The 27,863-nt window shown below is 38.4% G+C and overlaps 1 protein-coding gene across 10 annotated transcripts; it reads right to left on the bottom strand.

Annotated features, from left to right (window-relative positions):
* Positions 1 to 1,193: 1,193 nt before the first annotated feature.
* Positions 1,194 to 27,807, bottom strand: eps8a (epidermal growth factor receptor pathway substrate 8a). Of its 10 annotated transcripts, none has more exons than XM_051107627.1 (23): positions 27,653 to 27,807; positions 17,419 to 17,622; positions 14,874 to 14,951; positions 13,489 to 13,550; positions 12,113 to 12,163; positions 11,745 to 11,812; positions 11,212 to 11,373; positions 10,992 to 11,141; positions 10,835 to 10,917; positions 10,622 to 10,758; positions 10,477 to 10,550; positions 9,991 to 10,117; positions 9,819 to 9,907; positions 9,656 to 9,730; positions 9,422 to 9,570; positions 7,677 to 7,845; positions 7,469 to 7,602; positions 6,764 to 6,872; positions 6,549 to 6,689; positions 4,536 to 4,779; positions 4,211 to 4,394; positions 4,001 to 4,133; positions 1,194 to 2,141 (listed from the first exon to the last, which is right to left on the bottom strand). In XM_051107627.1, exons 3-23 carry the CDS (start codon positions 14,930 to 14,932, stop codon positions 2,025 to 2,027), a joined length of 2,517 nt encoding a protein of 838 aa, XP_050963584.1. In that variant the 5' UTR covers positions 14,933 to 14,951; positions 17,419 to 17,622; positions 27,653 to 27,807; the 3' UTR covers positions 1,194 to 2,024. The 10 variants fall into 10 exon arrangements, with proteins under 10 accessions (XP_050963584.1, XP_050963585.1, XP_050963583.1 ...); XM_051107628.1 differs by having other exon boundaries at positions 17,539 to 17,622; XM_051107626.1 differs by lacking the exon at positions 17,419 to 17,622.
* Between the last annotated feature and the right edge of the window lie 56 nt (positions 27,808 to 27,863).

The raw sequence follows: 27,863 nt of genomic DNA, 5'->3' as shown, positions 1-27,863 counted from the left end.
AACCTCTTTCAGCAAGGTGCTCCAGTGGGTCAGCGGTCTGAGCGTTGCTCTTTCATGTAGATGACGCTGGATCGAATCCTGTTCTTGCAGTTAAAACCTTTAGTGTCCTTGGTTTAGCCCATTAAGAAGGACAAAACTCCCCCAAAAAACAAGATTAAGTGTGGAAGTGCCAGTGGCTCAGTGGTTGAGCATGTCCTCTCTGAACGAGAGGATCCCGGTTCAAAACCGGCCTGGTCACTGAAGCATGGTTGCGGTCGGAACGGTCACCTGATCATGAGCTGTGGCAGGTTGTGAGAGAGAGTGAACAGAGCATGGTGGGTGCACCGAGAGAAGGCAGGACACGAAGGGGGGGATATATCCAGACGTCTCCCCCGGGGACTCCTGGGCCAATAACCAGCAGCGGTTATATATCTTGTTTATGTTTTGACTTATTAAAAATAAATATCCAGGCCCCAGACTAAGTCGTCATTTTTCTGGTCACCAGTTCCTGATAACCAGCTCATCCACAACCACCTGGACTCCACCTCCCTCTTCCACAACCTTCACCATCACTCATTTCTTGGAGATCTGGCCAGGATTCAAACCAGCAACCTCAGAGCCAAGAGGCAGCGCTCATACCAGTGAGCCACAGATCTCTTACCAAAGCACATGCTGGAACTTGTATTTCACTATTCACCTGCGTGATTTCACAATAAACCAGTTAAAGATCACCCTCACCAACACAGAGCTGGGGTTAGAATCTACATCTCTATCGCAGCCTGGCACACAAAGAACGTGCGTAAACACTGACCCGCCTCAACCTCAGCGAATTTAACAGGATTTGAACTCAGGAAACTATGATTAAAAGACAACAAGTCACTAGTAAGTATCTTGAGCTCTTATTGAGAGCATCAGCAAATGAGGATGAGGAAAAGCGTAAGCAATGACAGGATTCAAACCAACGCTCTCTTGCATGGAAGGCGAAAGCTTACCCTCCTACTCTTTTTATTGATTTAATTTCTACAGCTAAGCTCTCAAGTCTGTGGCTCGGTGGGCTGAATCCCAGTTCAGATCTCACTGGAGGTGGACGATGCTTTAGTTGTAATGGTTTGCATGAGCAATTGAGACAAAACACCTCCTAAAAAGACCAAGTCTTCTTTGGCTTGATCTGCAAGTTGATCATCTTTTTAACAATCACATGATCATAGACGCCACACAGGTCACATGATTAAATTTATTCTGCACACACTTTATATTTACAGACTGAAATCTTGAACCCAGAGACTGATTTGGCCAAACGTTAGTCACGTTATTAACTAATGCTTGCAATGAGTCATTCATATTTCTGAAGGTTTGATGGCATCATCATCATCATCATCAATATATCACTAGAATGAGACTGCAGGAGGATTTTGGCCCAAAATCTGTCAAATGTCCAATAAGACAAACATCAGATCTACAGAAACTGACATTTCATTCCCATTAGATTTATAAAGCTTCTCTTTTGGCAGTACAATTCAGTACAAAACAATCATGTACAGAAATATTATTTTACTAGTAAAAAAAAAAAAATCTACAAGTTTGACAGCCTTACCCATAATTCTTCACGTACATTCAAAGCGGCTGATAAATAATCTGGCTGAACTTCAAGACATCATTAGTCAGAATTGTCTGTGAGGAACAACAGTTAATGGAATCAATATTTGGTCCAAGATCCAGCCAATCGTGCGGGAATATTTACAGTTTTCTGTCTGGGCAGTAAAAGTACAATGTGATTGCAAATATATATGAATGTTTCCAGGATGTTGGATTATGAAGGCAGAACTCGATGGCACTAGACTACATACTGCTCTGATGTCTGACATTCACATCTCTACAAAAGCCTACTTCCTCTCGCGTCTCGTCACGCGTGTTCGTCCGCATCCGATCCGGTTCCGTTATCGGACGGGTCCAAGAGTTCTTGGCGACGGCGCATTATGGCTGCAAACTGAGCACGCTCCGCGGCATCCTGAAAAAGGTCAGAGGTGACAGAGGTGAGTGAGGGGTCAGTGGTTGCTCCCCTCATCGAAGGACTCCACTCCGGAATCGCTCGCCGCCACTGCCGCCGCCAGCTTCTCCTGCCGCCTCCTCATGACCTCCTGCAGCTCGGAGCCAGAGCTCCTCTACAGACACACAGACAGAACGCCAGTGAGACACTCAGAAACACCTCACTAGGGCTGGGTCCTGAGACAAATTTCACGTTTTGATTCTGTTTAGAGTTTGAGTTTGCAATTTGATTCAATTTCTGATCAGTATTGATTCCTTTGGATATATAGGCAAACGGGTACAGTACATAATTTTTTTTTCTCAACTAATGCTGTAAAAACTATACTATGAACAAAAAAGTTTTTAAAATAAAAATTATATAATAAAATTTATGTGACGTAAATGTAATATTATTGATCACAAGCTGATTTATTGATGGCTCTCTGCATTTAAAACACTGATTCTGTACAATGAAACATTATTCATTTCATTAAGATGTTCATTCATGTTTATTTGCTGGTGTAACTAGTAGTAAAGAGGAAGAGATGATTCACTACAGCCATCCGTCACCACATATTAAAGAGCGCCAAGATTTGAATTTCAAAATTTGAAAAAATTTAAAGCTGATACTTTGTTTCCTATCAAAAGTAACTAAGCTTATTGGATGGGATGTGCTACAAATTATGTTACATTTAGTTTTGTTTACACAGTAGCAGGAAACAGCATTCCATTCTTGGGATTTAAGAATCAATATCGGTTCATCAAAACGAGAAATCAGCATTTCCAGCCCAGCCCTACATCTCACAAAAAACTCATTTAAACAAGCTGCGAGAAGCTCAGTACCTCAAAACACCTGTGGCATAATGGAGAGACAGAGAGAGGAAGAGCAGAAATGAGTGAATGAGGATGAAGGTTCATGAAGGTTCTTCATCAGATGCTCTAAGACGATGGACGTATAAAGGGGCGTTTGAGGGATTCTGGGAAAGAATCTATTCTCTAACTATGACTGGAAACAGCAGACAGAAGCCACTAAACAACATGAGCATCTATGTTGTTTAGGCCACCAAGTTACTACATATTGTTTGCACCAGACCATTAAATGTAATTACGCATAAACTAAATATTTACAATTTACACATAAGAGCAGGAGAAACGGCTGGAATAAAACAGCAGATTGACAAATAAATCAAGCTCATGTTTTACCTGACAGTCACTGTGCATCATCATTTTTTTATTTTGGGGGGTTTACATTGGGTAATATTAATTTAACTGCACTGACACTATCAGATGAGAACACAAATGAATTTGAATTATGACTATTATTATTAGTACAGAGTTAGTTATGAACTAACTAGTAGCTACTAAGTATGGACTTTATATTCCAATTTAAAGGGATATAGAAGTTGATTCAAACTTGTATGAGTTTCTCTCTTCTGCTGAGCACAAAGGAAGATATTTTGAAGAATGTTAAGAATAAAATCCAAAATATTACGGGAAACATCAACTCTTTGGATACCAACATTCTTCAAAATATATTCTTTGAGAAAGCAACTCATACAGGTTTGTAAACTGTCCCTTTAAGTAAGAACTGTTGCAACCCAACAGGGTCCATGTGCGGTTAATAGCGTGATAACTAAACCGCTGTTAACTAAACAGAGCGAAGCCGCCTCTCTGTGATACTAAAGTACCTTCGGAGGAACGTGGATTACATGTGAAGATCATGGGAGGGTCAGAAGAAAACCTGCAGACAGCAAAAACACCACAGAAAAACCAAAGCGACACTTGCCAGAGTTGAGCAACTTAGCAGTTTGTTTGGAGATTCGAGATTCGATTCAGGGAGTACTATTAGGGAATACTATTATGCTATTATTTTCTAGATATATCCTACGCTCAGTGATCCGGTCTGAGATATTGGATTATGACAGAAAAGTTTAAAGAGGAATGAAGAGAGAAGTAAGGAAGGATCTGCGGGGAGAAACACAGGAAGTCGACCCACCTCGAGAGCGGCTTTCTGGACGGTGATTTGGCTGAAGACTCGAGCGCCTTCATCAGGACAGACGGTCTTCAGCTCATCTTTGTTCAGAGAGAAAAGCTGAGCGCCGGTCAGCACACCCAGACTGGTAATAGTCCTGCAAACCAAACCACAACAGCTCAAACCATCACTTTTAATCTTCTATAATGCTCTACAGATGAATAAGGCACTCACACTTCACTGAAGCCTTTGACCTGCAGCCAGGCCTTCACCTCGTCCGGTGTGGAATCGTACGTGACGTTGACGGCCGGCAGGCTGCTGGAGCGAGACGGAGCCTGGAACTTTTTCTGAGCGCTGCGGCCCAGAGTCAGTCTGTGCATCAGCTCGTCCTGAACCTCCTCCATGTTGGACTTTCGGCCTGGGAAACACACAGATAATCCGACATTTGACACTGTGTTATTCTAGTATCATTCAGATGCTATTACATTTTTTATTACTGTTCTGAATTAAGCTTATTTTTCAGAAAATGTGCTAACTGTGTGAATATGTGTGTGCGTACGGTTGGCGGGTGCAGATCTCCCTCTCTGATGTTCTCTCATGGTGACGCCATCGCTCTCGCTGCCGTTGTTGTGTTGTTGGCTGTCGGCCGGTGGCGTGTCCTGACGTTGGGCGGCTGACGGCGGGGCGGATGCGGGTGGCAGCGGAGGGGTGGGGATCTGCAGTGGGGCGGGAGGAGGCGGAGGCGTCGGGGTGGGCGGAGCTTCCGTCACCGCTGGTTTGGGCACGTAATCTGAGCGCTGCTTCTGAGCGGGACAAACATCACAGTCACACACCGAACACAGCTGTGATCAAGACCTCATGAAACCAGCGCCATGCTGATGCGCTTCCTGTTTACACAGGACATGCTGAAGGGGTTGTGCTTTAGTTTACAGCATGTTCACCTACAGACTTGCCGTAATCACATAATCGACTTTGATTGGACAATATAAACCCCACTGGCCACAGATGAGCTCATCTAAGGTTTCTAAGGGGCCGTTCACACAGAACATGTTTGTAATTCTAGTGTGTTATTTTTCCATTGTTTTTCTAAGACTCGTCCGATCATACGGACGAATATGATCGTTGCTCTCGCCTCTTTTGGAGCGCCTAGCACGTGCGCCATGTTTTTTAGACGCAGTATCAAGTTAAAAGAATTTCAACTTTTACAAGCAATGCCACTTACCAATGTCAGTTCCAAAACAGTGGACCAATCAGAAGACCCTGGAGGCGGGGCAAGCGTTGTCTACAGTAGCAAGTTGGCATGGCATGTTTTATTTAAAAGAAACATGGCGAAGGAGGCGTTCTGTGCTGTGCTTTTTAAAAAAAACTTTCCTGAGCTCTGCAGCTCACATTTTTAGATGCAAAGACGCTTTCTGTATGAACGACCCCTAAGACACAGATCAAAAGAACTCCATAAATTATACTAACCGGTCTCTACACAGACAGATAATATACAGTGTATGTCAAAAATCTCTACGAAAGACATACTGAGACATTTGATTAGTCAGAATAATCCAGTTACCTCATTTAACTCGCCCAGTAATTGCTTGAGAGAAAAATGAAGAGTGACGTGAAAATGAAATTCAACAATAAACACACACACAGCAAATAAAACACACACACACACACACACTGACTTGGACATCTATTGTTTTTTTGTAAAACTAATTAGAAATTCTATAACTTACACACTAACAGAAAATTTCTGAAAACACATGGTATTTTTATACCATTTTTACAAATGAGAACGATCATAAAACAAGGTTTTGGGAGGTTTAACAGTAACACTTTACAATACGGGTGCACAAATACGCATTAAATAATGCTTAACTAATGCACAGGTAATCATGAGTTAATGATTTGCAAAGGTATCATTATATTATGACTTTACTTGTTGAGGCACAGAACTATTTGTTCTATAACTGTAACTAACTGTTAAGTAACATGTCATTGTGGTTATGGATTTAATTAAAGTAGACAACTGGAAGTTGAAATGCATGGCTTTGACCCATTGTGGTAATTAACACATGAGTTAGAAATAGTTAATATGTTTATTAGGGAACTAAAATATTATGACACATGACACATACTTAATCTATAAATCATACAGAATGTTCATTTGTTGCTGACGCATTAATTATTAATATATGGTTTCGTTCTTATTGAGTTATACATTAACTCCTAATTATCTGTGCAATAGTTAAGCATTAATTAATGCATATTAGTGCCACCGTATTATAAAGTGTTACCGTTTAACTTACTTCTGTGTACAAATTTGTCCCCAAAATATGATTAAGATGGCACACACACACAGGGAAATAAACTGAACTAATGCAGGAAATCATAACAAACTGAACACACACACACTTGTTACCTTAAACAACTCAAATTCCTTTTTTGGCATCATTAGCTTTAAGATGAACAGATGAACACAAACAATAATTCTATGATGTGACAAAACAAAATGATGAAATGAAACTGGAGATGAAGCAAGCAGAAAGAAGCTGAAAAAGCATGTGTGTGTGTGTGTCACCTGTATGGTGTGACTGTAAATGGGCTCCCCGCGGCCCGTCACGTCCACCGCCCTGCTGATCTCCAGGATGTTGTTTGGCACATAACCTGTAGCGCCCGTCCCATTTTGCACTTTCCACCACTGCTTCCTGTCGTCCAGCACCTGGCGGCCAATCAGATCGACACGTCACATGACAGACCGTCACACTAACGTCAAATCATCATCACATGACGTACCTCCACCACCTCGTCTTTCATCACAGACAGTTCATTGCTGTTTCTGGCTACAAAGTCGTATCTGGATTTGGCAAAGTTTCTCTGCGTCCGGCCATGAGCCTCCAGGTTCCTGAAGAGAAAGAGTCAAAGAACCTCCACAAATGAGACGCTGCCAAAAAATTACATTTGCCAAGATCCATTTTCTTGAAAAGCAACATAACTAAGATATTGTTTTAAGTGACTTTAAGCTTAAAAATAAGAACAAATAACTAATCAGAAAAATAAATTTATTTAAAGGAAAAACAAGTTAACCCTTGCATGTCCTTGTTTTTCAAATTGCCTGTTAATGCAGACAGCATAAATTCTGTTAAAAGTCATATTTGTACTGCAAAACAAAACAAAACTACTGAGAAAGAACATGATATTTTGCTGCGTAATCTCTTAAACACAAGCTGGCTCTCTTTAATTGCTGAATCTACTGATGAATGTTGTTAATGACCGACCGCTGCCGCCGTGGAGGAGCGTCTCAGAGCTCAAAAAACAAGATGGGAAGAGAGTCTTTACACCATCTGAAGACAGAAACCCAAATGCTTTAACAGACTGAGAGTTTAGGTCAGAGCTGAGAGTTAGAGATGCAGAATGAACCCAGAACAGACCCAGAAGCTTAGCACGGTGAGTCGGTTCTCCAGGGCGCACGGTGCGGTCGCTTACCCAGGTGGGTTTTACCTATCTACATGACGGCTGACCGCGTGTTTAAAAGCGGCCACGGCCATGTCTGGCTCCAGCAGGTGCAAACGCTTGTAAGAAGTGTTACTGTAGCCGTACCCGTCTGCATGGGGGAAGTCCTGGACCACCGGCTGCTGTCGGGAGAGAAAACGCTTTTACTTCTAAGTACTCCACAGCATCACACTTTAAAGGTGAAAGCGTGTCTTACGTCAAACGGCGGTCTGTCCACGGGTCTCTGAACCTCGGTCTGTGCCGCACCGAGCCTCTCCGCCAGCTGAGCCACGTCCTGCTCACGAGACACCAACACTGGTGGCTCCCAGCCGTCCCGGAATCGCAGCGTGTGTGGAGGAAACGGGTGATCCTTCGGCCACTCCAACCTCAACACAAGACACATGTATCTGTATCGCACTTTTCACACATGCTTTTAGACTGAGTTTTAGTGCTGGATAATATGGTGATGAGAGAAGTGATCCTTCAGATTTAGATATAGCTATATTGTTTTTATGGTGCTGTCTAGCACATACATCAGTTCAGCAGTGGCTATTGAGACAATTAAGAGTTGCTTTTGTTTTGTTTAAATATCTAAATGTTGGTCAACTTTGTTTTCTTAAGAGATTGAATTATTGGTCGGTTTTGTTTTAATAAGACATTTAAATGTCGGTTGTTTTTTGTTCCACTAAGAGATTCAAATGTTCAAATTGTTAATTTTTAAATATTGGAGCATTTTTGTTTGGTTAAGAGATCTAAATATTTGCTGTATTTGTTCTGTAAAAATGTAAACATCAGTCGGTTTTGTTCTGTTGGGAGATTTAAATACATTTTGGTTTTGTTATGTTTAAATATTTAAACATCAGTTAGTTTTGTTCTATTACGAGATTGAATTATTGGTCAGTTTTGTTTGAATAAGACTTTTAAATGTTGGCTGCTTTTGTTTTGTTAAGAGATTTAAATGTTGTTTGATTTTTTTAGAATAAAAGATTTGAATATCAGTTGGTTTAGTTCTGTTAAAATGTTAAATAATGTAAGGTTTTTTTCTGTTAAGACTTCAATATTGGCCGGTTTGCCCTGATCAAATATTTAAATGTTGGTTTGCTTTATTCTATTTTGAGATTATATTATCATTTAATTTCTTCCTAATAAAACATTTTAATGTTGGTTGCTTTGGCTATGTAAAGAGATTAAATATAGGTTGTTTTTGTTAAAATATTTAAATTTCAGTTGTTTTTAGTTCCGTTAAGAGATTCAAATATCAGTTGGTTTTGTTCTGATAAAAAAAAAAAAAATAAAAATCTGTCATGTTTGTTTAATAAGGAGATTTAAATATTGGTTATTTTTGTTGTGTAAAAATGTAAACATTGGTTGGTTTTCTTCTGTTAAGAAATTTAAATATCTGTCAGTTTCATTTGGTTAAGAGATTTAAATGTTGGTCGGCTTTGTTCTATTAAGAGATTGAATTATCGATCCATTTTGTTCTAATAAGAAATTTAAATGTTGGTTAGTTTTGTTCTGTTAAGAGATTAAAATATTGGTAGTTTTTTTTTAATGTTTAAATATTGGTTGTTTTTGTTCCATTTAAATAACAGTTGGTTTTGTTCTGGTAAGAGATTTAGATATCTGTTATTTTTGTTTATTTAGAAGAATTAATTATTGACCATTTTTGTTTGGTTAAGAGATTTAAATATCGGTTGTGTTTGTTCTGTAAAAATGTAAATATCAGTCAGTTTTGTTTTGTTAAGAGATTTAAATACAAGTTTGTTTTGTTCTGCTAAAATGTTTAAATATTGGATGTTTTTGTTCTGTTAAGAGACTTAAATATTGGTCATCATTTCTGTTTTGAAAAATGTAAACATCAGTCGGTTTTGTTCAGTTAACAGATTTAAATGTTTGATTTTGTTCAAAGACAATTTTTAAATATCTGTCAGTTTTGTCGTGTTAAGAGAGATGCTCCAGTACCTGCATTTGGTCCATCCATCTCCCAGCGTGACCCACAGGTGTCTCTCCTCCGCCGAACCCGATGCATGCAGGAAGTCAATGGCTTCTCTGGTAAGGAGAGGAACGATCACGCTTTTAGCCAGATCCACGCCTCCAGATGTCTGGATCACCTGAGAGACACAAACACACAGACACGCGTCAGTCTGAGTTAGACAGAACGGCTGTTCCACACACACACGTGATCAGAAGACACACCAGTTTGAGAGGATTGAACAGGAAATGGACCAGATCCACAGCGCTGGGATTATGTATGTGGTTCTTCAACTTGCCCTGGAATGACAAGCAACAATCACATCACAGATAATCGAAATGAGACTATCCTGCTAAAAATGTTGGGGACCTGGTTATGGTCTCTCACCAGCAGGTTGAAGGCATGTTTGAACTTCTGAAAACAGTCGATAAACTCGTCCTGAGATGGAGGTTTAGCTCTCAGCGTCAAAACTCCCTCTGATCGAACACACACAGCAAACACACTCATGACACACTGATGACAAGGATGATGTGGATGTGTGATATGAGCAGATGCTCACCTCCAGGGCCTTTCTTTTTGCTCTTCTTGGTTTTCTTGCGTTTGGAGAGCTCATTGAAGGCCTCGGCAGCTTTCTGGAGTTTGATGATGAAGTGCTCGATGTCGTCCAGAATGTGATTGAGGATTTGCTGTAACACACGTCAGTATTTTACCATCTGCTGCCACCACACACACACAAACAGACGCGTGCAACACCAAAGTGACTCTCATACACCATCAGTCTGACTGAAAATCTTCAGGATGTGTTTTATCCAATGCAAAATATTATATTATAAAACTGCATTATAAACTGGAATCACTATTCAATTTGTTCAGCCTGTATTTTTAACTAAATCATGCACACATAGTTTCATGACTATGTAAAAACTACTTATGGCTTTTAAGTTGCCAGCCATTGGCAGGTGTGTCAAAAAGTTAATTTCAGGCCCTGCAGTGATAATGGCCGGCAGACGGGAACAGGATGTCGTGCATCAGTGTAAACGCTCACCACATCTCTGTCCACATGCGCTGCACGCATCTCAGGAGAGCCGCCCACTTCTGTGTAATGTCTCTGTGGATCATCTGAGGACAAACAGACACACAGTGAGATTTGAGAACAGGAATTCAAGAGTTAACAACAGACTTCCACTCACGCTCCTGCTGCTCATTGGTCCACGCAGACCAACTGGCCACTCGGCTCTTGCTGTCCGTTTGATTGACAGCTCCAGGAGGCTCAGGGGCGGGGCCTCCTGGAGGTGGAGGGATGGTTCCGTCACTCTTCAGGATCATTCTGACAGACACAGAGAAACGGATGCTGTGTTACCGTGGAAACAAGCATCTTCATAATTCACAAGCGCTGGACTTACTTCAGCACCTCCGAACGCTTCTTGACTTTTCCACCCTTGTGGTCGCTGACGGCGCTTTCGATGTCCAAGTGGATCAAATTGGCCTGAGGAAGACAAAGCACACAGTCAGTACTCTGCAAACACGCGAGTGAGATGAATGCCTGCGGTGAGATCAGACCTTGATGTCGTCGCACTGGAACAGGTGCAGGTCTGGTTTGCCCTGGCCGGACTCCTTACACACCAGTGCCAGGATGGAGTCGTAGCTGCAGGCGTTCATCACGGCCTGACAGTGCTGGATCGAGCCCAGAGAAAAGTTCTCCAGCTCGTTCTGAAAGACATACGAGATCAGGCCACATGCGTATCATCGGGGGTCTGATGGCAGATTGGGAGGTTCGTACCTTGCTGTCGTTGTCTAAGAGGCTGACGGCTTTACCGTCCACCTGCAGGATCATATCCTGCGTCCAAACCTTCCCCTTGGCGTCCAGCAGACGCAGCTTCCTGATGCCATCCTCGATGGTCAGCATGGCCTCCTTTCGATCCATCACAAATGTGGTCAGATGCTGCAGAAGACAAAAGTCAAGACATCTTTATTTCTATAGCGCTTTACTGTGTACTGTAATACTCTGTTTTAATTTTACTTTAAGCAAAATGCACTTCATTTAGTTTTTTCCCCCTGGATACAAGACTAAATATCATTTTGCAAAATTACGTCAGGTTCGAATGACATGATGGAGGGCAAATTATGCCAGAATTATCATTCCTTTTATTGCAATCAGTGTTAGATTTTCCTGGGTTTTTGGAATGAGTTTATGTCACACAACCTGCCCATGTTGACGTGTCTAATTGTTTAATTCAGAGTCTGATTTGTGTGATCAGATTTTCACTCATCTCACGAGTCTGCTCAATTCTCCTGAACGCATGCGTGTCTCACCTCCACATGGTACTGTGACGTGTCCGTCAGGCTGTTGATGCTGTTTTTGGTGTAGTTCCTCCTTTGATCTGAGGGAAGAGCAGATCTCGTTATATAATTGCCGTCAGAGACACACGAGCACGTCCAGACGGAATCTGCAGATTTATTCTCATCTTCTGTTGAGCTCAGCGCAGCTGAACAATCAGCCTCAATCTGCAGAGATCTGCTGGAACAGATTCCGTGTGGACGCGTGAAACTGAACACATCAAATCACACACGGAGTTCATGATGCAGGAGCAGATTCAGCTGGAATACTAGGAGAATAGGTGAAGACTAGAACCACACACACACACACACACACACACACACACACACACATCAGCTTCTACCTTTCTTTTTGTGTTTGGCAGAAGTGTGCAGGAAATACACTCCATCTGTTCCTGAGAATGACGGTGCAGAGAAAACACACACACACACACACACACAGTAAGTCTCTCTGTGTAACTGACATGACTGACATCTTCACTGTGACCTTTAACCTCTGCTGTGATGCAACACACACACACACACATACTTCCAGATACCTGCAGTGACTCTGAGAACATCTCACATTTTACGTCCCTTCAGCATGATAAACAACGTCAAAATTATATTTCACCTCAAAATCAAGAGAAATTATGCTCTCCATCAGTGTTGAAGGTAATGCATTACAAGTGAGTTATGTAATCAATTTTTTTTCCAAACAACTAGTAAAGTACATATTACTTTGAAATTTACAACAAAATATCGGAGTTACTTTTTCAAATAAGTAAGTTTCTTTGTTTCTCATTTATTTATTGACACCTTTCCTGTCCCCGTGTTGAGAAAAATTTGGGCTTATTAATTTTACTTTTGGTGTGAAAGGGCCTTTACAGCTGCCAAAAATATAACTTTTGGTTTTTTTGTTACAAAAAATAAATAAGCAAGCCAAGCCCAGGTGACAAAAAGTAACACAAAAGTAGCAATGCATTATTTCCATAAAAAGTAACTGAGAAATGAAATTAGTTACTTTTTGTGAAGTAATGGAAAATTGTAACACATTACTTTGAAAAGTAACTTTTCCCAACACTGCTCTCAATAAACCAAATGAAGCCTGTTTAAGAGGAATCAGGACTGCGACACCATTTTCATGACAATAAAAGACATTTCCCCTTAATTTTATGATTGCAACGCATTGGTGTATTATACATCATGATAATATTTGTTGGCTTCACTAAAATTCATCACATTGCAGTATTTGTTTAATTTAATTGATCTGAATAATGACTATTGTCTTATGTTAAGCTCAAACTGAACTAATTTCGTAACTGATTAATTTTACATTACCACTGAACTGAATGTTGTCTCTACTGTCTTCTGTAGAGCAGCTTTAAATTGAATTTGTTTCATAACTGATAAATTCTGCATCATTAACACTGTTATTTTCCTGTTTACTACTGTGAAGCTGTATTTTATAAAGTGACTTGACTTGAATACAAATGGTGAAATGCGAGTCAGACGTGTTCTCATGCAATTCCCAGAAATATCTTTCGGATGAATCCCTTCTGGGAATCAGACAAAAGAGCAAATGGCTGAACATCTTCATCATGTTCTTCACGTCACACAGTGAATAACACAATCCCATCATCCCTCCTGAAGCATGTTGTCATGGTGACAGCGTTTCAGAGGGTTCAGGGGTTCAGCTGCACTGCAGTTCCCTCAACAGACAGCAGGAGGACACACGTACCGTACAGAGCTTTACCACCCGACCTTTTGGCAGGAACATCTGGAGACAGCGAGCCGTGACCGCTGAGAGACAGAGAGAGAGAGAGAGTGTTAGTACACCAGCGCTCATCCATACTCACACTTTCTCTGCTGTTCTTCTAGGATTGAAGTGAATTAATAATCATTGTGACGCGTATGCTGTCCTAAGTCACTCATTGCCTCTGTGTGTGTGTGTGTGGAGTTAATGAGTAAAGTGGACACTTGATCTGTTTCTTTGTGTAAGTCACACTAATTGTGCGACAGATCAATAATGAATGTGTTCAATAGATCCGGAGCAGAGGAAACATCAATAAAACATCAGATTCATCACGCTCAAGTCACACTATGACTGCAGAGATGAAAAATCCCAATGATCCATCTAATAAATACAACTGAGAGTACTGGTCAGTGATCCGGTGAACTCAGATGATCTCCAGTGATCCACTGACTAAATCTTTTTATAAAATCAGATGCTCAGAGGTAGATGTGTCCTTCTTTAGGTGCAATTATAAATATACTTTAAAAAATATTTAATGTATTTGTTGTAGGGCTGTGGATTTAACAGACTAAATTAATTCTGGAAAAATTAAATGTCCTGTCCAGACCTGTATGTTATCTTACAGTGATGAACATAATGAAGGATGATGACTGCCATGATGGAGCCCATTAAAATGTAGATACGTGAGCCTAAAATTCAAGATATGAGGGCAAAAATGACCCTCGAATATTTATATCATATGATATTTGAGTTTAACAATATCACACCAGCAAGAGTGCTGTTCTTCCCCAATATCTGCTCCACTGCAAACGTGATAATAATTTTATACAACAGTTCAATAAACAAGAAGTTAATATTGTGTTAATATTGTGTGTGAATTTTGGATTTGATTAATTAGTTTAGTTGCAATTTTGCAAATGAAAACAGTTCTAATCAAAGGAGCAGCAGAACTGTTCGATTCGATTAAATTCGATTAAATCCACGGTTTAGAATGAATCGATTAAGTCAGTGATTCAGTGACTCATTCATAAAGTCAGTCACTCAGTGAATCAGCCATTTGAACAAATCGTTCAGTGACTCATTCTCTAGGACAGTGATTTGATATTTCAGTATTTCTTTTTAAAAGATCTCATTAATACCCATTTATTATACAATGCTGAAAAAAGCTACTTTATTTATATTAATATTTATTTCTGAAACAAATATATATTTGTCTATTCAGTGCTTTTTTCATTTAACACAATAGTGACTGTAAATTATCTTTTGTGGGGTAATTTCTCAGGCAGAATTTATGTGCAATTAAATTGATTAGTTAATTGGCACATCAGGTTATTAATTAGATTAAGAAATGTTGTGATTGATTGACTTACTTCATCTGTGAGGACTGCGCTGTGACTCCGGTGTATCCGTTCATGTCTGGACTTTGCATTGTGCTCACAGATCCTCCACTGCAACACAGTAAAAGCACCGTCAGACACACAATCACACTGCATCAAACTCTCAATTCATGTGACACGGACTGCCAGCACACGGATGGGAGAAATACACATCCGCAAGGAATCATGGGAGCTGTCAATCACTTAGATACAGCCGCTGATGAAGGCATTTGAACCTCATTCACCTTCATCATCATCATCATCATCTCACTGCTCAGACAGAATGAGATTCAAATAAAATTTGCCATCAAATAAAACCACTGCCATGCCAACTTCCTATTGTAAACAAAAGTTGGCAACACTTGCCCCGCCCCCGGGGTCTTCTAATTGGTTGCTGCATGTAATCGTTGAAATTCCTTTAACTTGCACTTAAGTACAGACGCTGCAAAAGACGCAAGAGCGCAACGGTCATACAATGGAAAAGCAACACATTGCAATGGAAAAACGCATTCTGTGTGAACAGCCCCTTACTAGTTCACTCAACAGAAGTCAACAAACATGTTCTCATCATGTCCTTTAATTAACTTATATGTAATCAGAGACGTCTGGACTGGAGACAGCTTGTTTGTGTGTGTGTGTGTGTGTGTGTGTGTGTGTGTGTGTGTGTGTGTGTGGCTGCCTCCAAAACGCATACTGTCTTGAGTAGGTAGTTTCTTTGAATAAGTAATTACTTTGCAACTGCAAAGAGTATATTCTATATGTGACAATTGAGCACGAAACCGGTCATAAGTAGCACAGGTATATTTGTAGCAATAGCCAACAATACATTGTATGGGTCAAAATTATGATTTTTCTTTTGCGCCAAAAATCATTAGGATATTTTGATCATGTTCCAAAGATATTTTAATATTTTTATTTTCAAATAGTTGCATCTCAGCCAAATACTGTCCTATTTTAATAATCCATACATCAGTGGAAAACTTAATTATTCAGCTTTCAGATGATGCACAATAAATCTAAATTTTAAAAAACTGACCCTTATGGCTGGTTTTGTGCTCCAGGGTCACAATTAGTATGAATCTTTGTAGTACGAATGCAATCTGGACATATTACATTCGCCATTGTCCCGTGACCTACCAGCGTCAGCCAGAATTAACTTAACATCCCACGTCACATGATCACAGATGGCACTGATGCTGTAAATTCACTGATGCTGCTGTTAATGACTCGTTTAGTGCGTCTGAGGTCAAACAGAGTCAAACACGCTTCTGATCGGCGTCTTGTCTGCCAGACTCTGAGATGATGAATGATCAGACAGTCAGTCTCCACCGTGCGTCGCCACACGTCTATAATTAGCCCGGCGTGGGCCGTCAGCAGGTTAATCTAGCTGATTGAGTAACGAGTTCGACTGACACGGAGTTAAACCATCCAAGACCATCAGCCTGTGCGACATGAATCATTGAGCCCAATGTAAACACTGAGAGTTTATTCTGACAGATGAACACCTGACGGGTTAAACACCTGAAACCGATCCTTAACCAGCACATGTGCTGATAACTGAATGCGCACACACACAAGAATGTGTCCTATAGACAGAAACACACAGGTAGAAGGACCAGAGACGCGATCTGGTCCAGCAGCTGCTGACCGTATGAATGATTGATCAGCTCACAGGCCAGTTTGTGGGTCAAACGACTGGAGTCTGTTCCACTACAAACCCATACGCTACTGAAGAAAAGACTGGAATCAGTACGATCAAACATTATAAGAACATCAACAAGAGCATGAAGGACATGTCTTATTGTTATCAATGTTGAGAATTCTCAATACATTTGTGGAAATCTTTCAAAAATGTGGTATTTTTAGAATCAAGAATGCAATAGGTCAAAGTGAGTGTAAAGACATTTATAATGTTACATAATATTTCTATTTCAAGTAAATGCTGCTCTTTTAAACTTCGTCTGTGAATCCTGAAAAATAAAATGTATCAGTTTCCACAAAAATAATGTGAAATCTTTGTTGAGTGGCAAATCAGTATATTTGAATGATTTCTAAAGGATCATATGATACTGAAGACTGGAGTAATGATGCTGAAAATTCAGCTTTAATTGCAATATAACACAGCTATTCACAGCTATTCTAAACTGTAATAATACTGACCAAGTTTTACAATATTTGGATCAAATAAATGCAGCTTTGGTGCGCAGAAGAGACTTCTATCATAAACATTAAAACATCTGAAGTATTCCATACTTTTGGCTCAGTAGTGTTAGGATCCACACAACAAAAACAATGTCCGATGAATCATCAGATGAATCTTTGAATCCCGTATTCCTATATGACTCTCTTATGTAAGAACATCAAACATGCATCACTTCTGTTTGATAAATGGGCAATCCAGCATTAGCGTCACATCTGATAGTGATCGACTTGAGCCACATCAAACAAACACACACATGGAGGAATCATGCCACACCTGAGTGAAGCTCTGACCGATGAATCACACAGAAAACAGAACAAACGCTCTCTTCACTCATACCTGTTTACAGCCTCGGCATACAGACGGCGTGACGCTCCATGCGTGAGAAACGCAACGGTGTGCCACTTCTTCTCACTGTGGAATCTTTAAGAGGATTTGTAAGGAGCTTTACAAACTCACACAGGTCTGTGATTATCCACTCCAGCGCAAGGGATGCTGGGACACGCAGATTCTGGAAAACTTCACTTCTGTTCTTCTGAAGATCTTTATGTGAACAGAAAATAATTCTGTTAGACTGTCAGATTTAATGAGTGGAATGGAGCCTGATGAATCATTAGATGTGAATCTCGACTGACCCATTTCCTTCTGCTGGTTAATATAAAAGCGTCAATCTCTGTCTGTTCATGTCTGTTTGTTAAACATTTTCTAAATGAGGGCTTGCTAGTGTCTTACTTTCATACAAGTGGTTTTAGATTGTTATTTTATTTTTATTATTATTTATTTATTTGTTTTTTATTATTTTATTTATTTACTTATTATTTACTTTATTATTATTATTATTATTATTGTAAACAGAATGAACCTTATTACATGACATAAAATAAATATCTTTATTTTACATCACAAATCGGCTGTTTTACCTTTAAACAAGCGGTTTTGTATTTGGATCTTAACATTTTATTTTGTAATAAATTATTTAATTTGTATTATTTTACTTATTTATTTTTTATTTATTGTCTATTTATTTTTTATATTATTGTAACCATAATGTATCACAAAAACTCCATTTTACATTGCAAATGGGCCGTTTTACCTTCACACAAGTGGTTTTATATTTGGATCTTAACAACATTTTATTTATTTATAAATTATTTAGTTTTTATTATGTTATTTACTTTTTTATTTTATTTATTTTCTATTTATTTTTCATATTATTATTGTAACCATAATGAATCATAATATCTTAATTTTACATCAAAATTACATATTTTTGTACCTTCATACAAGTGGTTTTATATTTGGATCTTTTGGATTTTATTTATTTATTTATTTAAATTCTTATTTAAATTTTTATTATTTTATTTATTTATTTGTATTTTTTATTTGATTTATTTTGTTTAGTTTTTATATTATTACTGTAACCATAATGAATCACAATAACTCCATTTTACATCACAAAGGGATTTTAGCTTCATACAAGTGTTTTATATTTGGATCTTAACAACATTTTTATTTATTTATTTATTTATATTTTGTTCATTTTTTATTATTATTGTAACCATAATAAAGCACAATATAATTATTGTGTCTGTGTGTTTCTGTGTCAGCTGTGAATCCTGCACATTATTCCTCTTTAATCCCGTTATCTCTTCTCTTTGCGTCTCAAGGCCCGTGTGTACCCAGAATCCTCAGCGCTCGCTGACATCACAGACCTGTCCTGATCCTATTAAACATCGCTATATTAAGATCCTTATGAGCACCGTGAAAACAGTATGGACAGCATATGAAAATTAAGCAAATTAACCCTCTTCTTCAGCAATATGAGGACCAAAAACATTAAAACACACTGCTGGTCTTCATATGTGGATCAAACTGAGACACGTTCATGGGTGAATGTCTTAAACCTCTCAAAAACACATCACAAGTCACCCTGAATCAAAAGATAAAAAAAACACCATATTGTATATCATGACAACTAATTTGGTAAAAGCTTTATGTAAATGGTGAAGTGTCTGCTATAATAAAGTCTTGCTGTGAGGAGGATCATGTTCAGTGTGTGAATGCGGTTCATCCGCAGTGATTCAGTCTGTCTGTGTAGGAAGCGCTTTAAATTCTCTCGTCATCGTCTCTTCAGTGGGATTGTGAAGAGAAGCGTGAAACTTTCCTCTGTTTAGACTTCATTTACAATCTGCTCACAAACCGCACTGAGGAGATGAGGTGAGGCGGCTGATCTATATGGAGAAGCTCTCTCTCTCTCTGGAGCGATAACAGCATTCAGCTGAAATCACTGCTTCTCCAGCACTGAAAACTCAAGCCAGTAATTAAGACTCACAATAGAAGCTTCCCACAAACGCCCAGTAATCAATCATACACGACAGCGCTGGACCAATCAAACACACACATGACAGGCCGTATCATCATCCTTAAACTGTTTTCCATTTCTCTGTATGACTTTTTTTTCATGACCATTCTCTCCAGCCTGGGGTTTCAACATTTTCACTTGTGAAACGAGTCTTGGGTTTCTGTCGTGTCTAAAATAGTTCTCAACTGCTCAAAGCTCTTATTGAAGGATAACAGATTCATACAACAAACATCGCAACATTTGGTTAAAGGAATAATTCAATGACTCACTCATAAATACAGTGAGTTGTTTTATTTGTATTTTTGAAGGAAACGGTTGCATGAATGATTCAAATGACTCACTCATAAATCTTAGTTTCTGAACAAATAAGTGTTGCAGAACAAATTGGTTAAATGAACGAATCAATGACTTTTAATTTCTGAGTAAATCAGTGTGCTTGAGCAAATCAGTTCAATTAATGAATCAAACACTCATAAAGACAGTCATTTTTAATTCCTGAAAATCAGGAATTATTTTTAAAGCAATCGGTTAAATGAATAATTCAGTGATTCACTAGCCAAACAGTTTTGAAGGATTTGGTTAAATGCATGATTCAAATAACTCACTCAAAGACAGTCATTTGATTAATTTCCTTAATGCATCCAGTGTATTTGAATGAATCAGTTGAATGAATGATTCAAATGACTCACTCAGAGATGAATGAACTGAATAAACTGTTGAATTAATGAATCAATGACTAACTCATAAATACAGTAAAATGTTTTGTTTCAGTGTTTTGGAATGAATTGAATTAATGAATTATTCACTGATTTGCTCATAAAGCATTTCTGAAGGAATCGGTTGCATGAATGATTCAAATAACTCACTCATAAAGACAAATCTAACCTAATTTCTGAGTAAATCAGTGTGTTTGAGTGAACCGGTTAAATTAATGACCCAAACAATCCCTCATAAAGACAGTCATTTGTTTCATTCCTGAAAAATCTGTATTTTTTTTTTAAAACAGTTGGTTAAATGAATAATTCAATGACTCACTAATGAAGCTTTTTTGAAGGATTTGGTTAAATGTAAGATTCAAATGATTCACTCATAAAGACAGTCACTTGATTGATTCCTCAATGCATCAGTCTATTTGAACAAATCAACTGAATGAATAAACAAATGTTTCTGAACAAATGGGTTAAAAGAACGAATCAGTGACTTCTGATTTCTGAGTTAATCAGTGTGCTTGAGTGAATTGGTTAAATTAATGAACCAAACACTTATAAAGAGTAATTTGTTTCATTCCTGAATTTTTTTTTTTGTATTTTTAAAGCAATCGATTAAATAAATAATTCAATGATTCACTCATGAAGTGTTTTTGAAGGATGTGGTTAAATGTAAGATTCAAATGACTCAATAAGACAGTCACTTGATTCATTCCTCAATGCATCAGTGTATTTGAACAAATGAGTTGAATGAATGATTTAAATGACCTGATTTGTTACTGAATGAACTGTTGAATTAACGAATGAATTGCTCACTTACAACGACATTAACCTTTCGCCAACTACTGGTGTAACGAAAAGATTCAAAGCCCCGAAACAAACTCTTGTATAAGAACTCCTCTGTCCAAAGATTAAGGAAAAGACTTCAAGATCACACTGCTCTGATATAAAAACTAAAAACTATTAGACCGTCCAGCATAAAATCACCGCTGAAGGGTTTTTCTTCACTTGTTAGAGTTGTATGACTCAGTGAACTATAATCACATGCTCAACATCACAGGAATCAGCTGGAATAACTGACGTGGACACACACACGTCAGAAGGTTAAAGGTCATCTGCTCTGTGTTTACACTGGCTAATCGACTTCTTGCTTTCTGCTCCACCAAGAGGGAAATGACATCAGCCTGAGGCTTCATTATCTGTTTGGTTCTGCAGCGGATTCTTCTGTCACTAATTGAATCGTCTAATTAAAGATCCGTTATGCTTGAGTCAAACTCAACATGAACAAACCAGCAAAAGATTTATACACACGCACTGCTCACATGGGCCGTGTCACCATGGCCAGCAAACTAGATGTTCACCATCTCAGTAAAAGAGAGAGAGAGACAGAGGGCATTCTGGGTAGAGACAGGAGCAGCAGAAAGTTTTCCTAGAAACCCAGTGATATTCCTGTGATGTTTTGTGAACCCGTTCACGCCCTCCAGAGCAAACAGAGCCGCTCACATGCACTGCCGCTCTGCTCTGGTCCTCCAGCCGCTGCTTAAGTCTCTTTTAATGAAGAGAGATCAAGCAGAGCTTGGCGTGAGACACACACGTGTGTTACTGTGGCACAAAGCAGCAGAAAACAGCTGTGCTGTTTGTTAGTTATCCACGGTTAACGGTTAATTAGTACATTCCACCTACAGCTGGAGGTCAAGGAACTGCAGGAACTTCTTACAGGAAATAAAACAAAGCCAAATATGATTAGATTACTAGAGGTGCTGACTGCAGTGAACACACCAAATAAAGTCAGAAAGTGATTTCACACCTATGACCCTCACAGTGTGTGTAACGTGTGTGGACTCCAGCAGGGTTTATCACCATTAACTAAAACTGAAACCATAAGTATAGTTTTTAGTTACTTGAAATGTAACATTAACTAAAAAAAAAAAAAAAAAAAAAAGTCATTATTTTACTATATATTTTATTATTTAAAATATAAAAACGTATATTTTATTAATAATTTATTACATTTTTTTTCTTTAAACTTTATTTCAGCTATTTGACATTTCTTATTTACATTTAGTTTAAGTACTTAAATATCAAAATAAAAACTAAACAAACTAAAATGAATAAATATAAAGTATAACACAGACATAAAAAATAAGAAAATAAATACTAAAACAAATAATAAAACTTTTTTAAAAATAAAACTACAGACATATTTTTTTTATTACAAAAAATTGATCAAAAAATTTAAAAAAGGACAAAACACACACACACACATAAAAGCCTAACCTTGACTAAAATCAGTGAAAACAGGAAAAATAAAAACCTAATTTAAAATAACAGCAAAAACTGTAAGTATATCAAAGATACTAAAATAACACTGTAACACAGTGACATCAAATCTAATCTAGACGAATCTATGAAATGTGAGAAGATCCCAGAAGAACACGTCAAACAGTCATAAGGAAGTTCAGAGTTACTGATAGCAGCTTTATTGATATAAGCTGATGCTGATAATTCCCAAGAAGTCAATTGTCTGTTTTCCAGTGTTACTTCACTATCCACTACAACTCAAATAAATAAACAAATAAATAAAAGTATGGATCAAACAGGTGCGACGCGCAGCAGAGTAACAGGAGCAGATGGAACCAGAACCTTCTTCCCCTCTGTGACCTTCAGGAACCCGATCTGGCCGCACCCTCTGCCTGAGGTCCACCTCGCACGCGTCACATGACGCTCTTACAGTGCATTTCCAGTGAAGACAAATACAACCTGATCAAACATCAGCTGTGCAATGACACATTAAACTACATCACAACACACAAGATGTCTGACCCCACAGCAACAAAAACTTCAAACCAACCTCAAACTACAAAACAAATTTAAAAAATCTATTTTTTTCAAAATCAGGTTTACAGCAACTTTACAGAAAATCATAATGTTAATGTTCATAACATCTAAATATCTTCATGCCTTATCGCATTTATCAGATTTAAACTGGACGATAACATGTGACCTTGACCACAAAACCAGGCAGCATGGGTATATTTGTAGCAATAGCCAAAAATACATCGTATGGGTCAAAATGATTGATTTCTCTTTTATGCCAAAATCATTAGGATTTTAAATAATGTTCAATGAAGATCTTTTGTAAATTTCCTACCGTAAATATATCAAAATGTAATTTTTGATTAGTAATATGCATCGCTGAGAACTTCATTTGGACAACTTTACAGGCGATTTTCGCAATATTTTGATTTTTTTGCACCCTCAGATTGCAGATTTTCAAATAGTTGTATCTTGGTCAGATATTGTCCTATCCTAACATACATCAATTGAAAGCTTATTTATTCAGCTTATTTATTCAATTTCAAAAAATTGATCCTTATGACTTTTTTTATGATTTTGTGGTCCAGGGTCACATTTTGCAATAATATAAACAATCAAGCAGCTGATACTGATTACTTTACATATATATATCCAATTTCATACAGAAAGCTGTGCGATAATATTGACACATTCTGCACATATGAGATTTGCTAGTATCTACTGCTTTATTTATAATTTTTTTTATAAAAACATTTATAATTAATATTCATAACTATTTTTCAATATGAAGTATAGTGAAGTAAACACACACACACGCAACCCTTCTCCTGTTGTTTTAACAGAACTGTGATCACTAATTAACCAGTGACTTGGCCTTAGCACACACACACACACACACAGTCGTGAGCGGAGGCTGTGATGAATAAGGAGACAATAAAACACATTTGATCATTTACAGCTCATCAGAGACACTGTACTGTACTGAGTGTGAAATGAGCTGTTACTCTAAGGATGTGATCCACTTCTTGCTGCGTGTGTGTGTGATAGTAAAGATGGAGAAGAACACAGAGTTACAGCGCTCACTCCTGACACACATCAGAAGGTCATTTCACCCCGAACACAAGGTTGAGAGGCGCTCACACAACGTTTTGTTTGTTTTGTTGTCATTCTGATAGAGAGCAGTGTGATCTGTCAATGAGCACTAATGCCATGAACCTCATTATCTCATTAGGAAACCTGCTTGTCAAACACGGCTCATGCGCTGATATCATTCAGCATGTGTGTCTCAGATACTTTTGCTCCGATTGTCGCTTGAATGCAGGAAGTAAGAGCAACAGAAGTCATTGTGCTCTGAGGTCGTTGGCCACACAGGAGCAGCTGGGCTATGAATAGAGGACAATAAAGGACGTTATGACTTTGTAGATAAGGCAAAAGGAAACTCGCTCAATGGAGGCATGTTCGGCTGGTTTGTGTGATCAGAAACAGACAACAACCAGAAAACATCAAAATATAGAAGAGATATCAGAAGTTATGAAACGTTCGGAAACTCAAGATTTCTAGACCCTAATAAGATGACACAGCGTGTGTCTTATGGACCTCATCTTTGCATCTAAAAATGCAAAAAAACGCTCAGGAATGGTTTTTAAAAAGCGCAACGCAGAATGCCGCCTCTGTCATGTTGACATCAAATGAAACAGTTGCCATGCCAACTTGCTACTGTAAACAAAAGCTTTCAACACTTGCTCCGCCTCCAGGGTCCACTGATTGGTCCACTGTTTTGGAACTGACATTGATGAGTTGAAATTATTTTAACTTGACACAATGTCCTAAAAACGCGGCGCTTGTGTGAAAAGCTGCAAAAGACACAAGCGCAATGGTCATGCGTGTCCATTTTTACATAAAAAACATTAAAAAAAAAAAAAAAAAAAAAAAAAGTTTCAAAAGGTTGATCAAAAGGTTCTTTATAGTGAAAAAGGGATCTTTCCATCACTCAAATATTATTTACACTAAGAAAAAATGTTTCTGGAACTGATCATTGTAAGCATTTATGTTTAAGAGTGTAGAGGAATTAAAAGTAAGACAATAGGTAAGACAATTCTCCTATCAAAGACTCCAGAGAGCAGCACAATTTTCCTCCAGAAAACAGCTGAAATCCTCTAGAGACTCCAGCCTCCGCCAAACAAGCTCCACTGCCGCTACCAAGAGTTCTCAGCGGCACATGTGAATGTGCCAAACACTGACTCCTGAAAAATCGGAGTGACACCAAACCCATGGATTCGGTTTCAGTCTGCTGAGATTCTCTCACAAAGACAAAATGGCATAATCACTTCTGCCAAAGACTGACTGACAGACTGCCAAAAAAACGATACAGTTACTGAACACGGCTGACGTCACTATGCCAAGAAAACACACAAACACAAACAAACGCTGAGAACATCCAGAAATACTCCCGCAGAAGCACAGGCCTCGGGCCAGCAGAGGTTTCACATGGTCCCAGATGAGGATCGGCCAGACGCAGCTGGTGTTTTTAACCACTTGTGGTCAAAAGTGTCTCCAGTGCTGTTGTTTCTAACGTAATGGAGCAAAAGTCTTTACATAACACTGCAAAATGCAGTGCATTACAAGTAACGTTAGTTACGCAATCAAATTACTTTTAAATTTACAAGAAAAGGGCTTTTACATTTGCCAAAAATATTATTTTTTAATATTAAAAACAAACAGCCCAGCCTAGATTTAAAAAGTAACTTAATGCATTATTTAACATGAAAAAGTAACAAAGTATCATACTTAGTGACTTATTAGAGAGTAACTCAATACTGTAATGCATTACTTCTAAACGTAACTTTCCCCAACACTGAAGATATTAGTAAAGAGCATCTTATTTACAGCAGAGAATCTTGTTAGAAATCTCACGTCCTCTGTGAAGACTCATTGTACTACAACGACCAGCAGCTTAAAGCTCATAACCCAACAAAACCCCATGTGAACCTTAAAATACTATAGGACTGCAAGATATCTCAGCAGCTGAAGATAACACCACGGTTCAATGAAATTAATGGAAACATTAGCGGTTATGTAACAGAGCTCCATATTTAACCCGTAGCACTGGGACCTGCACCGCTCATAACACCAATTACTGAAACTCACTGGAGACAGACTCCGTCTTACAGTGCGTCCCTATTAAAGGGCTGTTAACAATTTACTGCCCTGCACCGAACCACTTCAGATTAGAGCTTCTCAGAATTACATTCAAGGTTCAGGAAGTGCTAAATCATCGACAGCAGAGTGATGTATTAATGAAGTGTTATCTCAGCAGTATTTGTAATTAGAGTATATGACATTGTATAACGCTCTTAATCAGATAATTACTTTTTATGGATTACGTGATTACATATTATTAATGCAATGGCAATTAATTATACATAATGTAATAATTTTCCCAAATTCTTCTTTTTACTTATTTAAATGTTCTTTAATAAACAATTAGATTATATATGAAACAAATAATTATGCAAGATACTAAACACTGGTGATGTATAGCTGGGAAATACTATGTCTTTATCATATCAAGTGAACTGGACAAAGTCTCAAGAAAATATGTGACCCCGGACCACAAAACCAGTCATACTGTAAGTAGCACGGGTATATTTGTAGCAATAGCCAAAAATACATTGTATGGGTCAAAATGATCCATTTTTCTTTTCTGCCAAAAATCATTAGGATATTACGTAAAGATCATGAAGATATTTTGTAAATTTCCTACTGTAAATATATGAAAATCAAATTTTTGATTAGGAAAAATGCATTGCTAAGAACTTCATCTGGACACCTTTTTTTTGCACCCTCAGATTTCAGATATTCAAAGAGTTGCATCTTGGCCAAATATCGTCCTATTCTAACAAACCATACATTAATGGAAAGCTTATTTAAATTTAGTCAAGTTAAAAAAAATTACCCTTATGACTGGTTTTGTGGTCTAGGGTTACAAATAAGCTTTCCATTAATGCATGGTTTGTTAGGATAGGACAATACTGATGTAGAGTAGTAATAGAATCTGATACACAGCACGGATATTAATGTAATGGTAGTGATGTGCTAGTGAATTCTGATCTCGGAATGAATAAAAACATTACTAAAGTGATGTATTAATGAAGTCTGATTGCATTAGTGACATAAACATAACCACACTTCTGTATTTGATTAGTCTGATCTCAGTAAGTGACATAAACTGAAACGATACAACAATGACAGCTGATCATCTGCAGTGATGTAATAATAACATCTGATCTCAGCAGTGATAGAAACACAACTGTAATGATGTCATAATAAAATCTGATCACAGCAGTGCGACTAATGTAACGGCAGTGATGTGTTATTGAAGTCTGATCACATCAGTAACAATAGCGGACAAATATCAACCAATGAATCTAAAAGCGGACACAGGCGCGTGACGGGCTCTGCCATGGCAACCGGGACAGTATTTACCGCGCGCAGCCATTAAACCAGCAAACGGAACGTGACCGTGAACAACACACAAAATAAACACAATAATAAACACAACAACACAGCCACGGACGAGAACGAGCTCTTGTCTATGTTTAAAGAGAGTACATTTACAAACACCGCATGTACGCGGTTTACAACATACAAGTGTGTGTGTGTATGGTGTGTAAACACACACACTCACCTGTTTCTGCGTTTCTCCCCACTTTTACCGCATGGCAGAAGCACAAACACACACGGCTCGGCAGGTGACGGAGACTGTCAGTGAGTTTCTCGGTTTAATGACAAAACGAACAGCCGCTTGTGTGAGTTTGACTCGCGCTCCGCCTCACCGACACCCGCGCGCGACTCGCTAGCGCCTCCGCGGGCGCGCACGCGTCATCACACCTGAGCGC

Source organism: Labeo rohita, chromosome 4 (genome assembly GCF_022985175.1).
Source record: "Labeo rohita strain BAU-BD-2019 chromosome 4, IGBB_LRoh.1.0, whole genome shotgun sequence".
Taxonomy (NCBI): domain Eukaryota; kingdom Metazoa; phylum Chordata; class Actinopteri; order Cypriniformes; family Cyprinidae; genus Labeo; species Labeo rohita.
This window is presented reverse-complemented; position numbering and strand designations above follow the sequence as displayed.

Bases quoted from the DNA above. Each gene is read 5' to 3' on its own strand.
- eps8a (XM_051107627.1), bottom strand. From the start codon at position 14,932: ATGCAAAGTCCAGACATGAACGGATACACCGGAGTCACAGCGCAGTCC. The intron at 11,813-12,112 runs GTAGAAGCTGAT...CTCTTCCCTCAG, and splicing joins TGCCAAACACAAAAAGAAAG to ATCAAAGGAGGAACTACACC. The intron at 6,690-6,763 runs GTACGTCATGTG...ATTGGCCGCCAG, and splicing joins TGAAAGACGAGGTGGTGGAG to GTGCTGGACGACAGGAAGCA.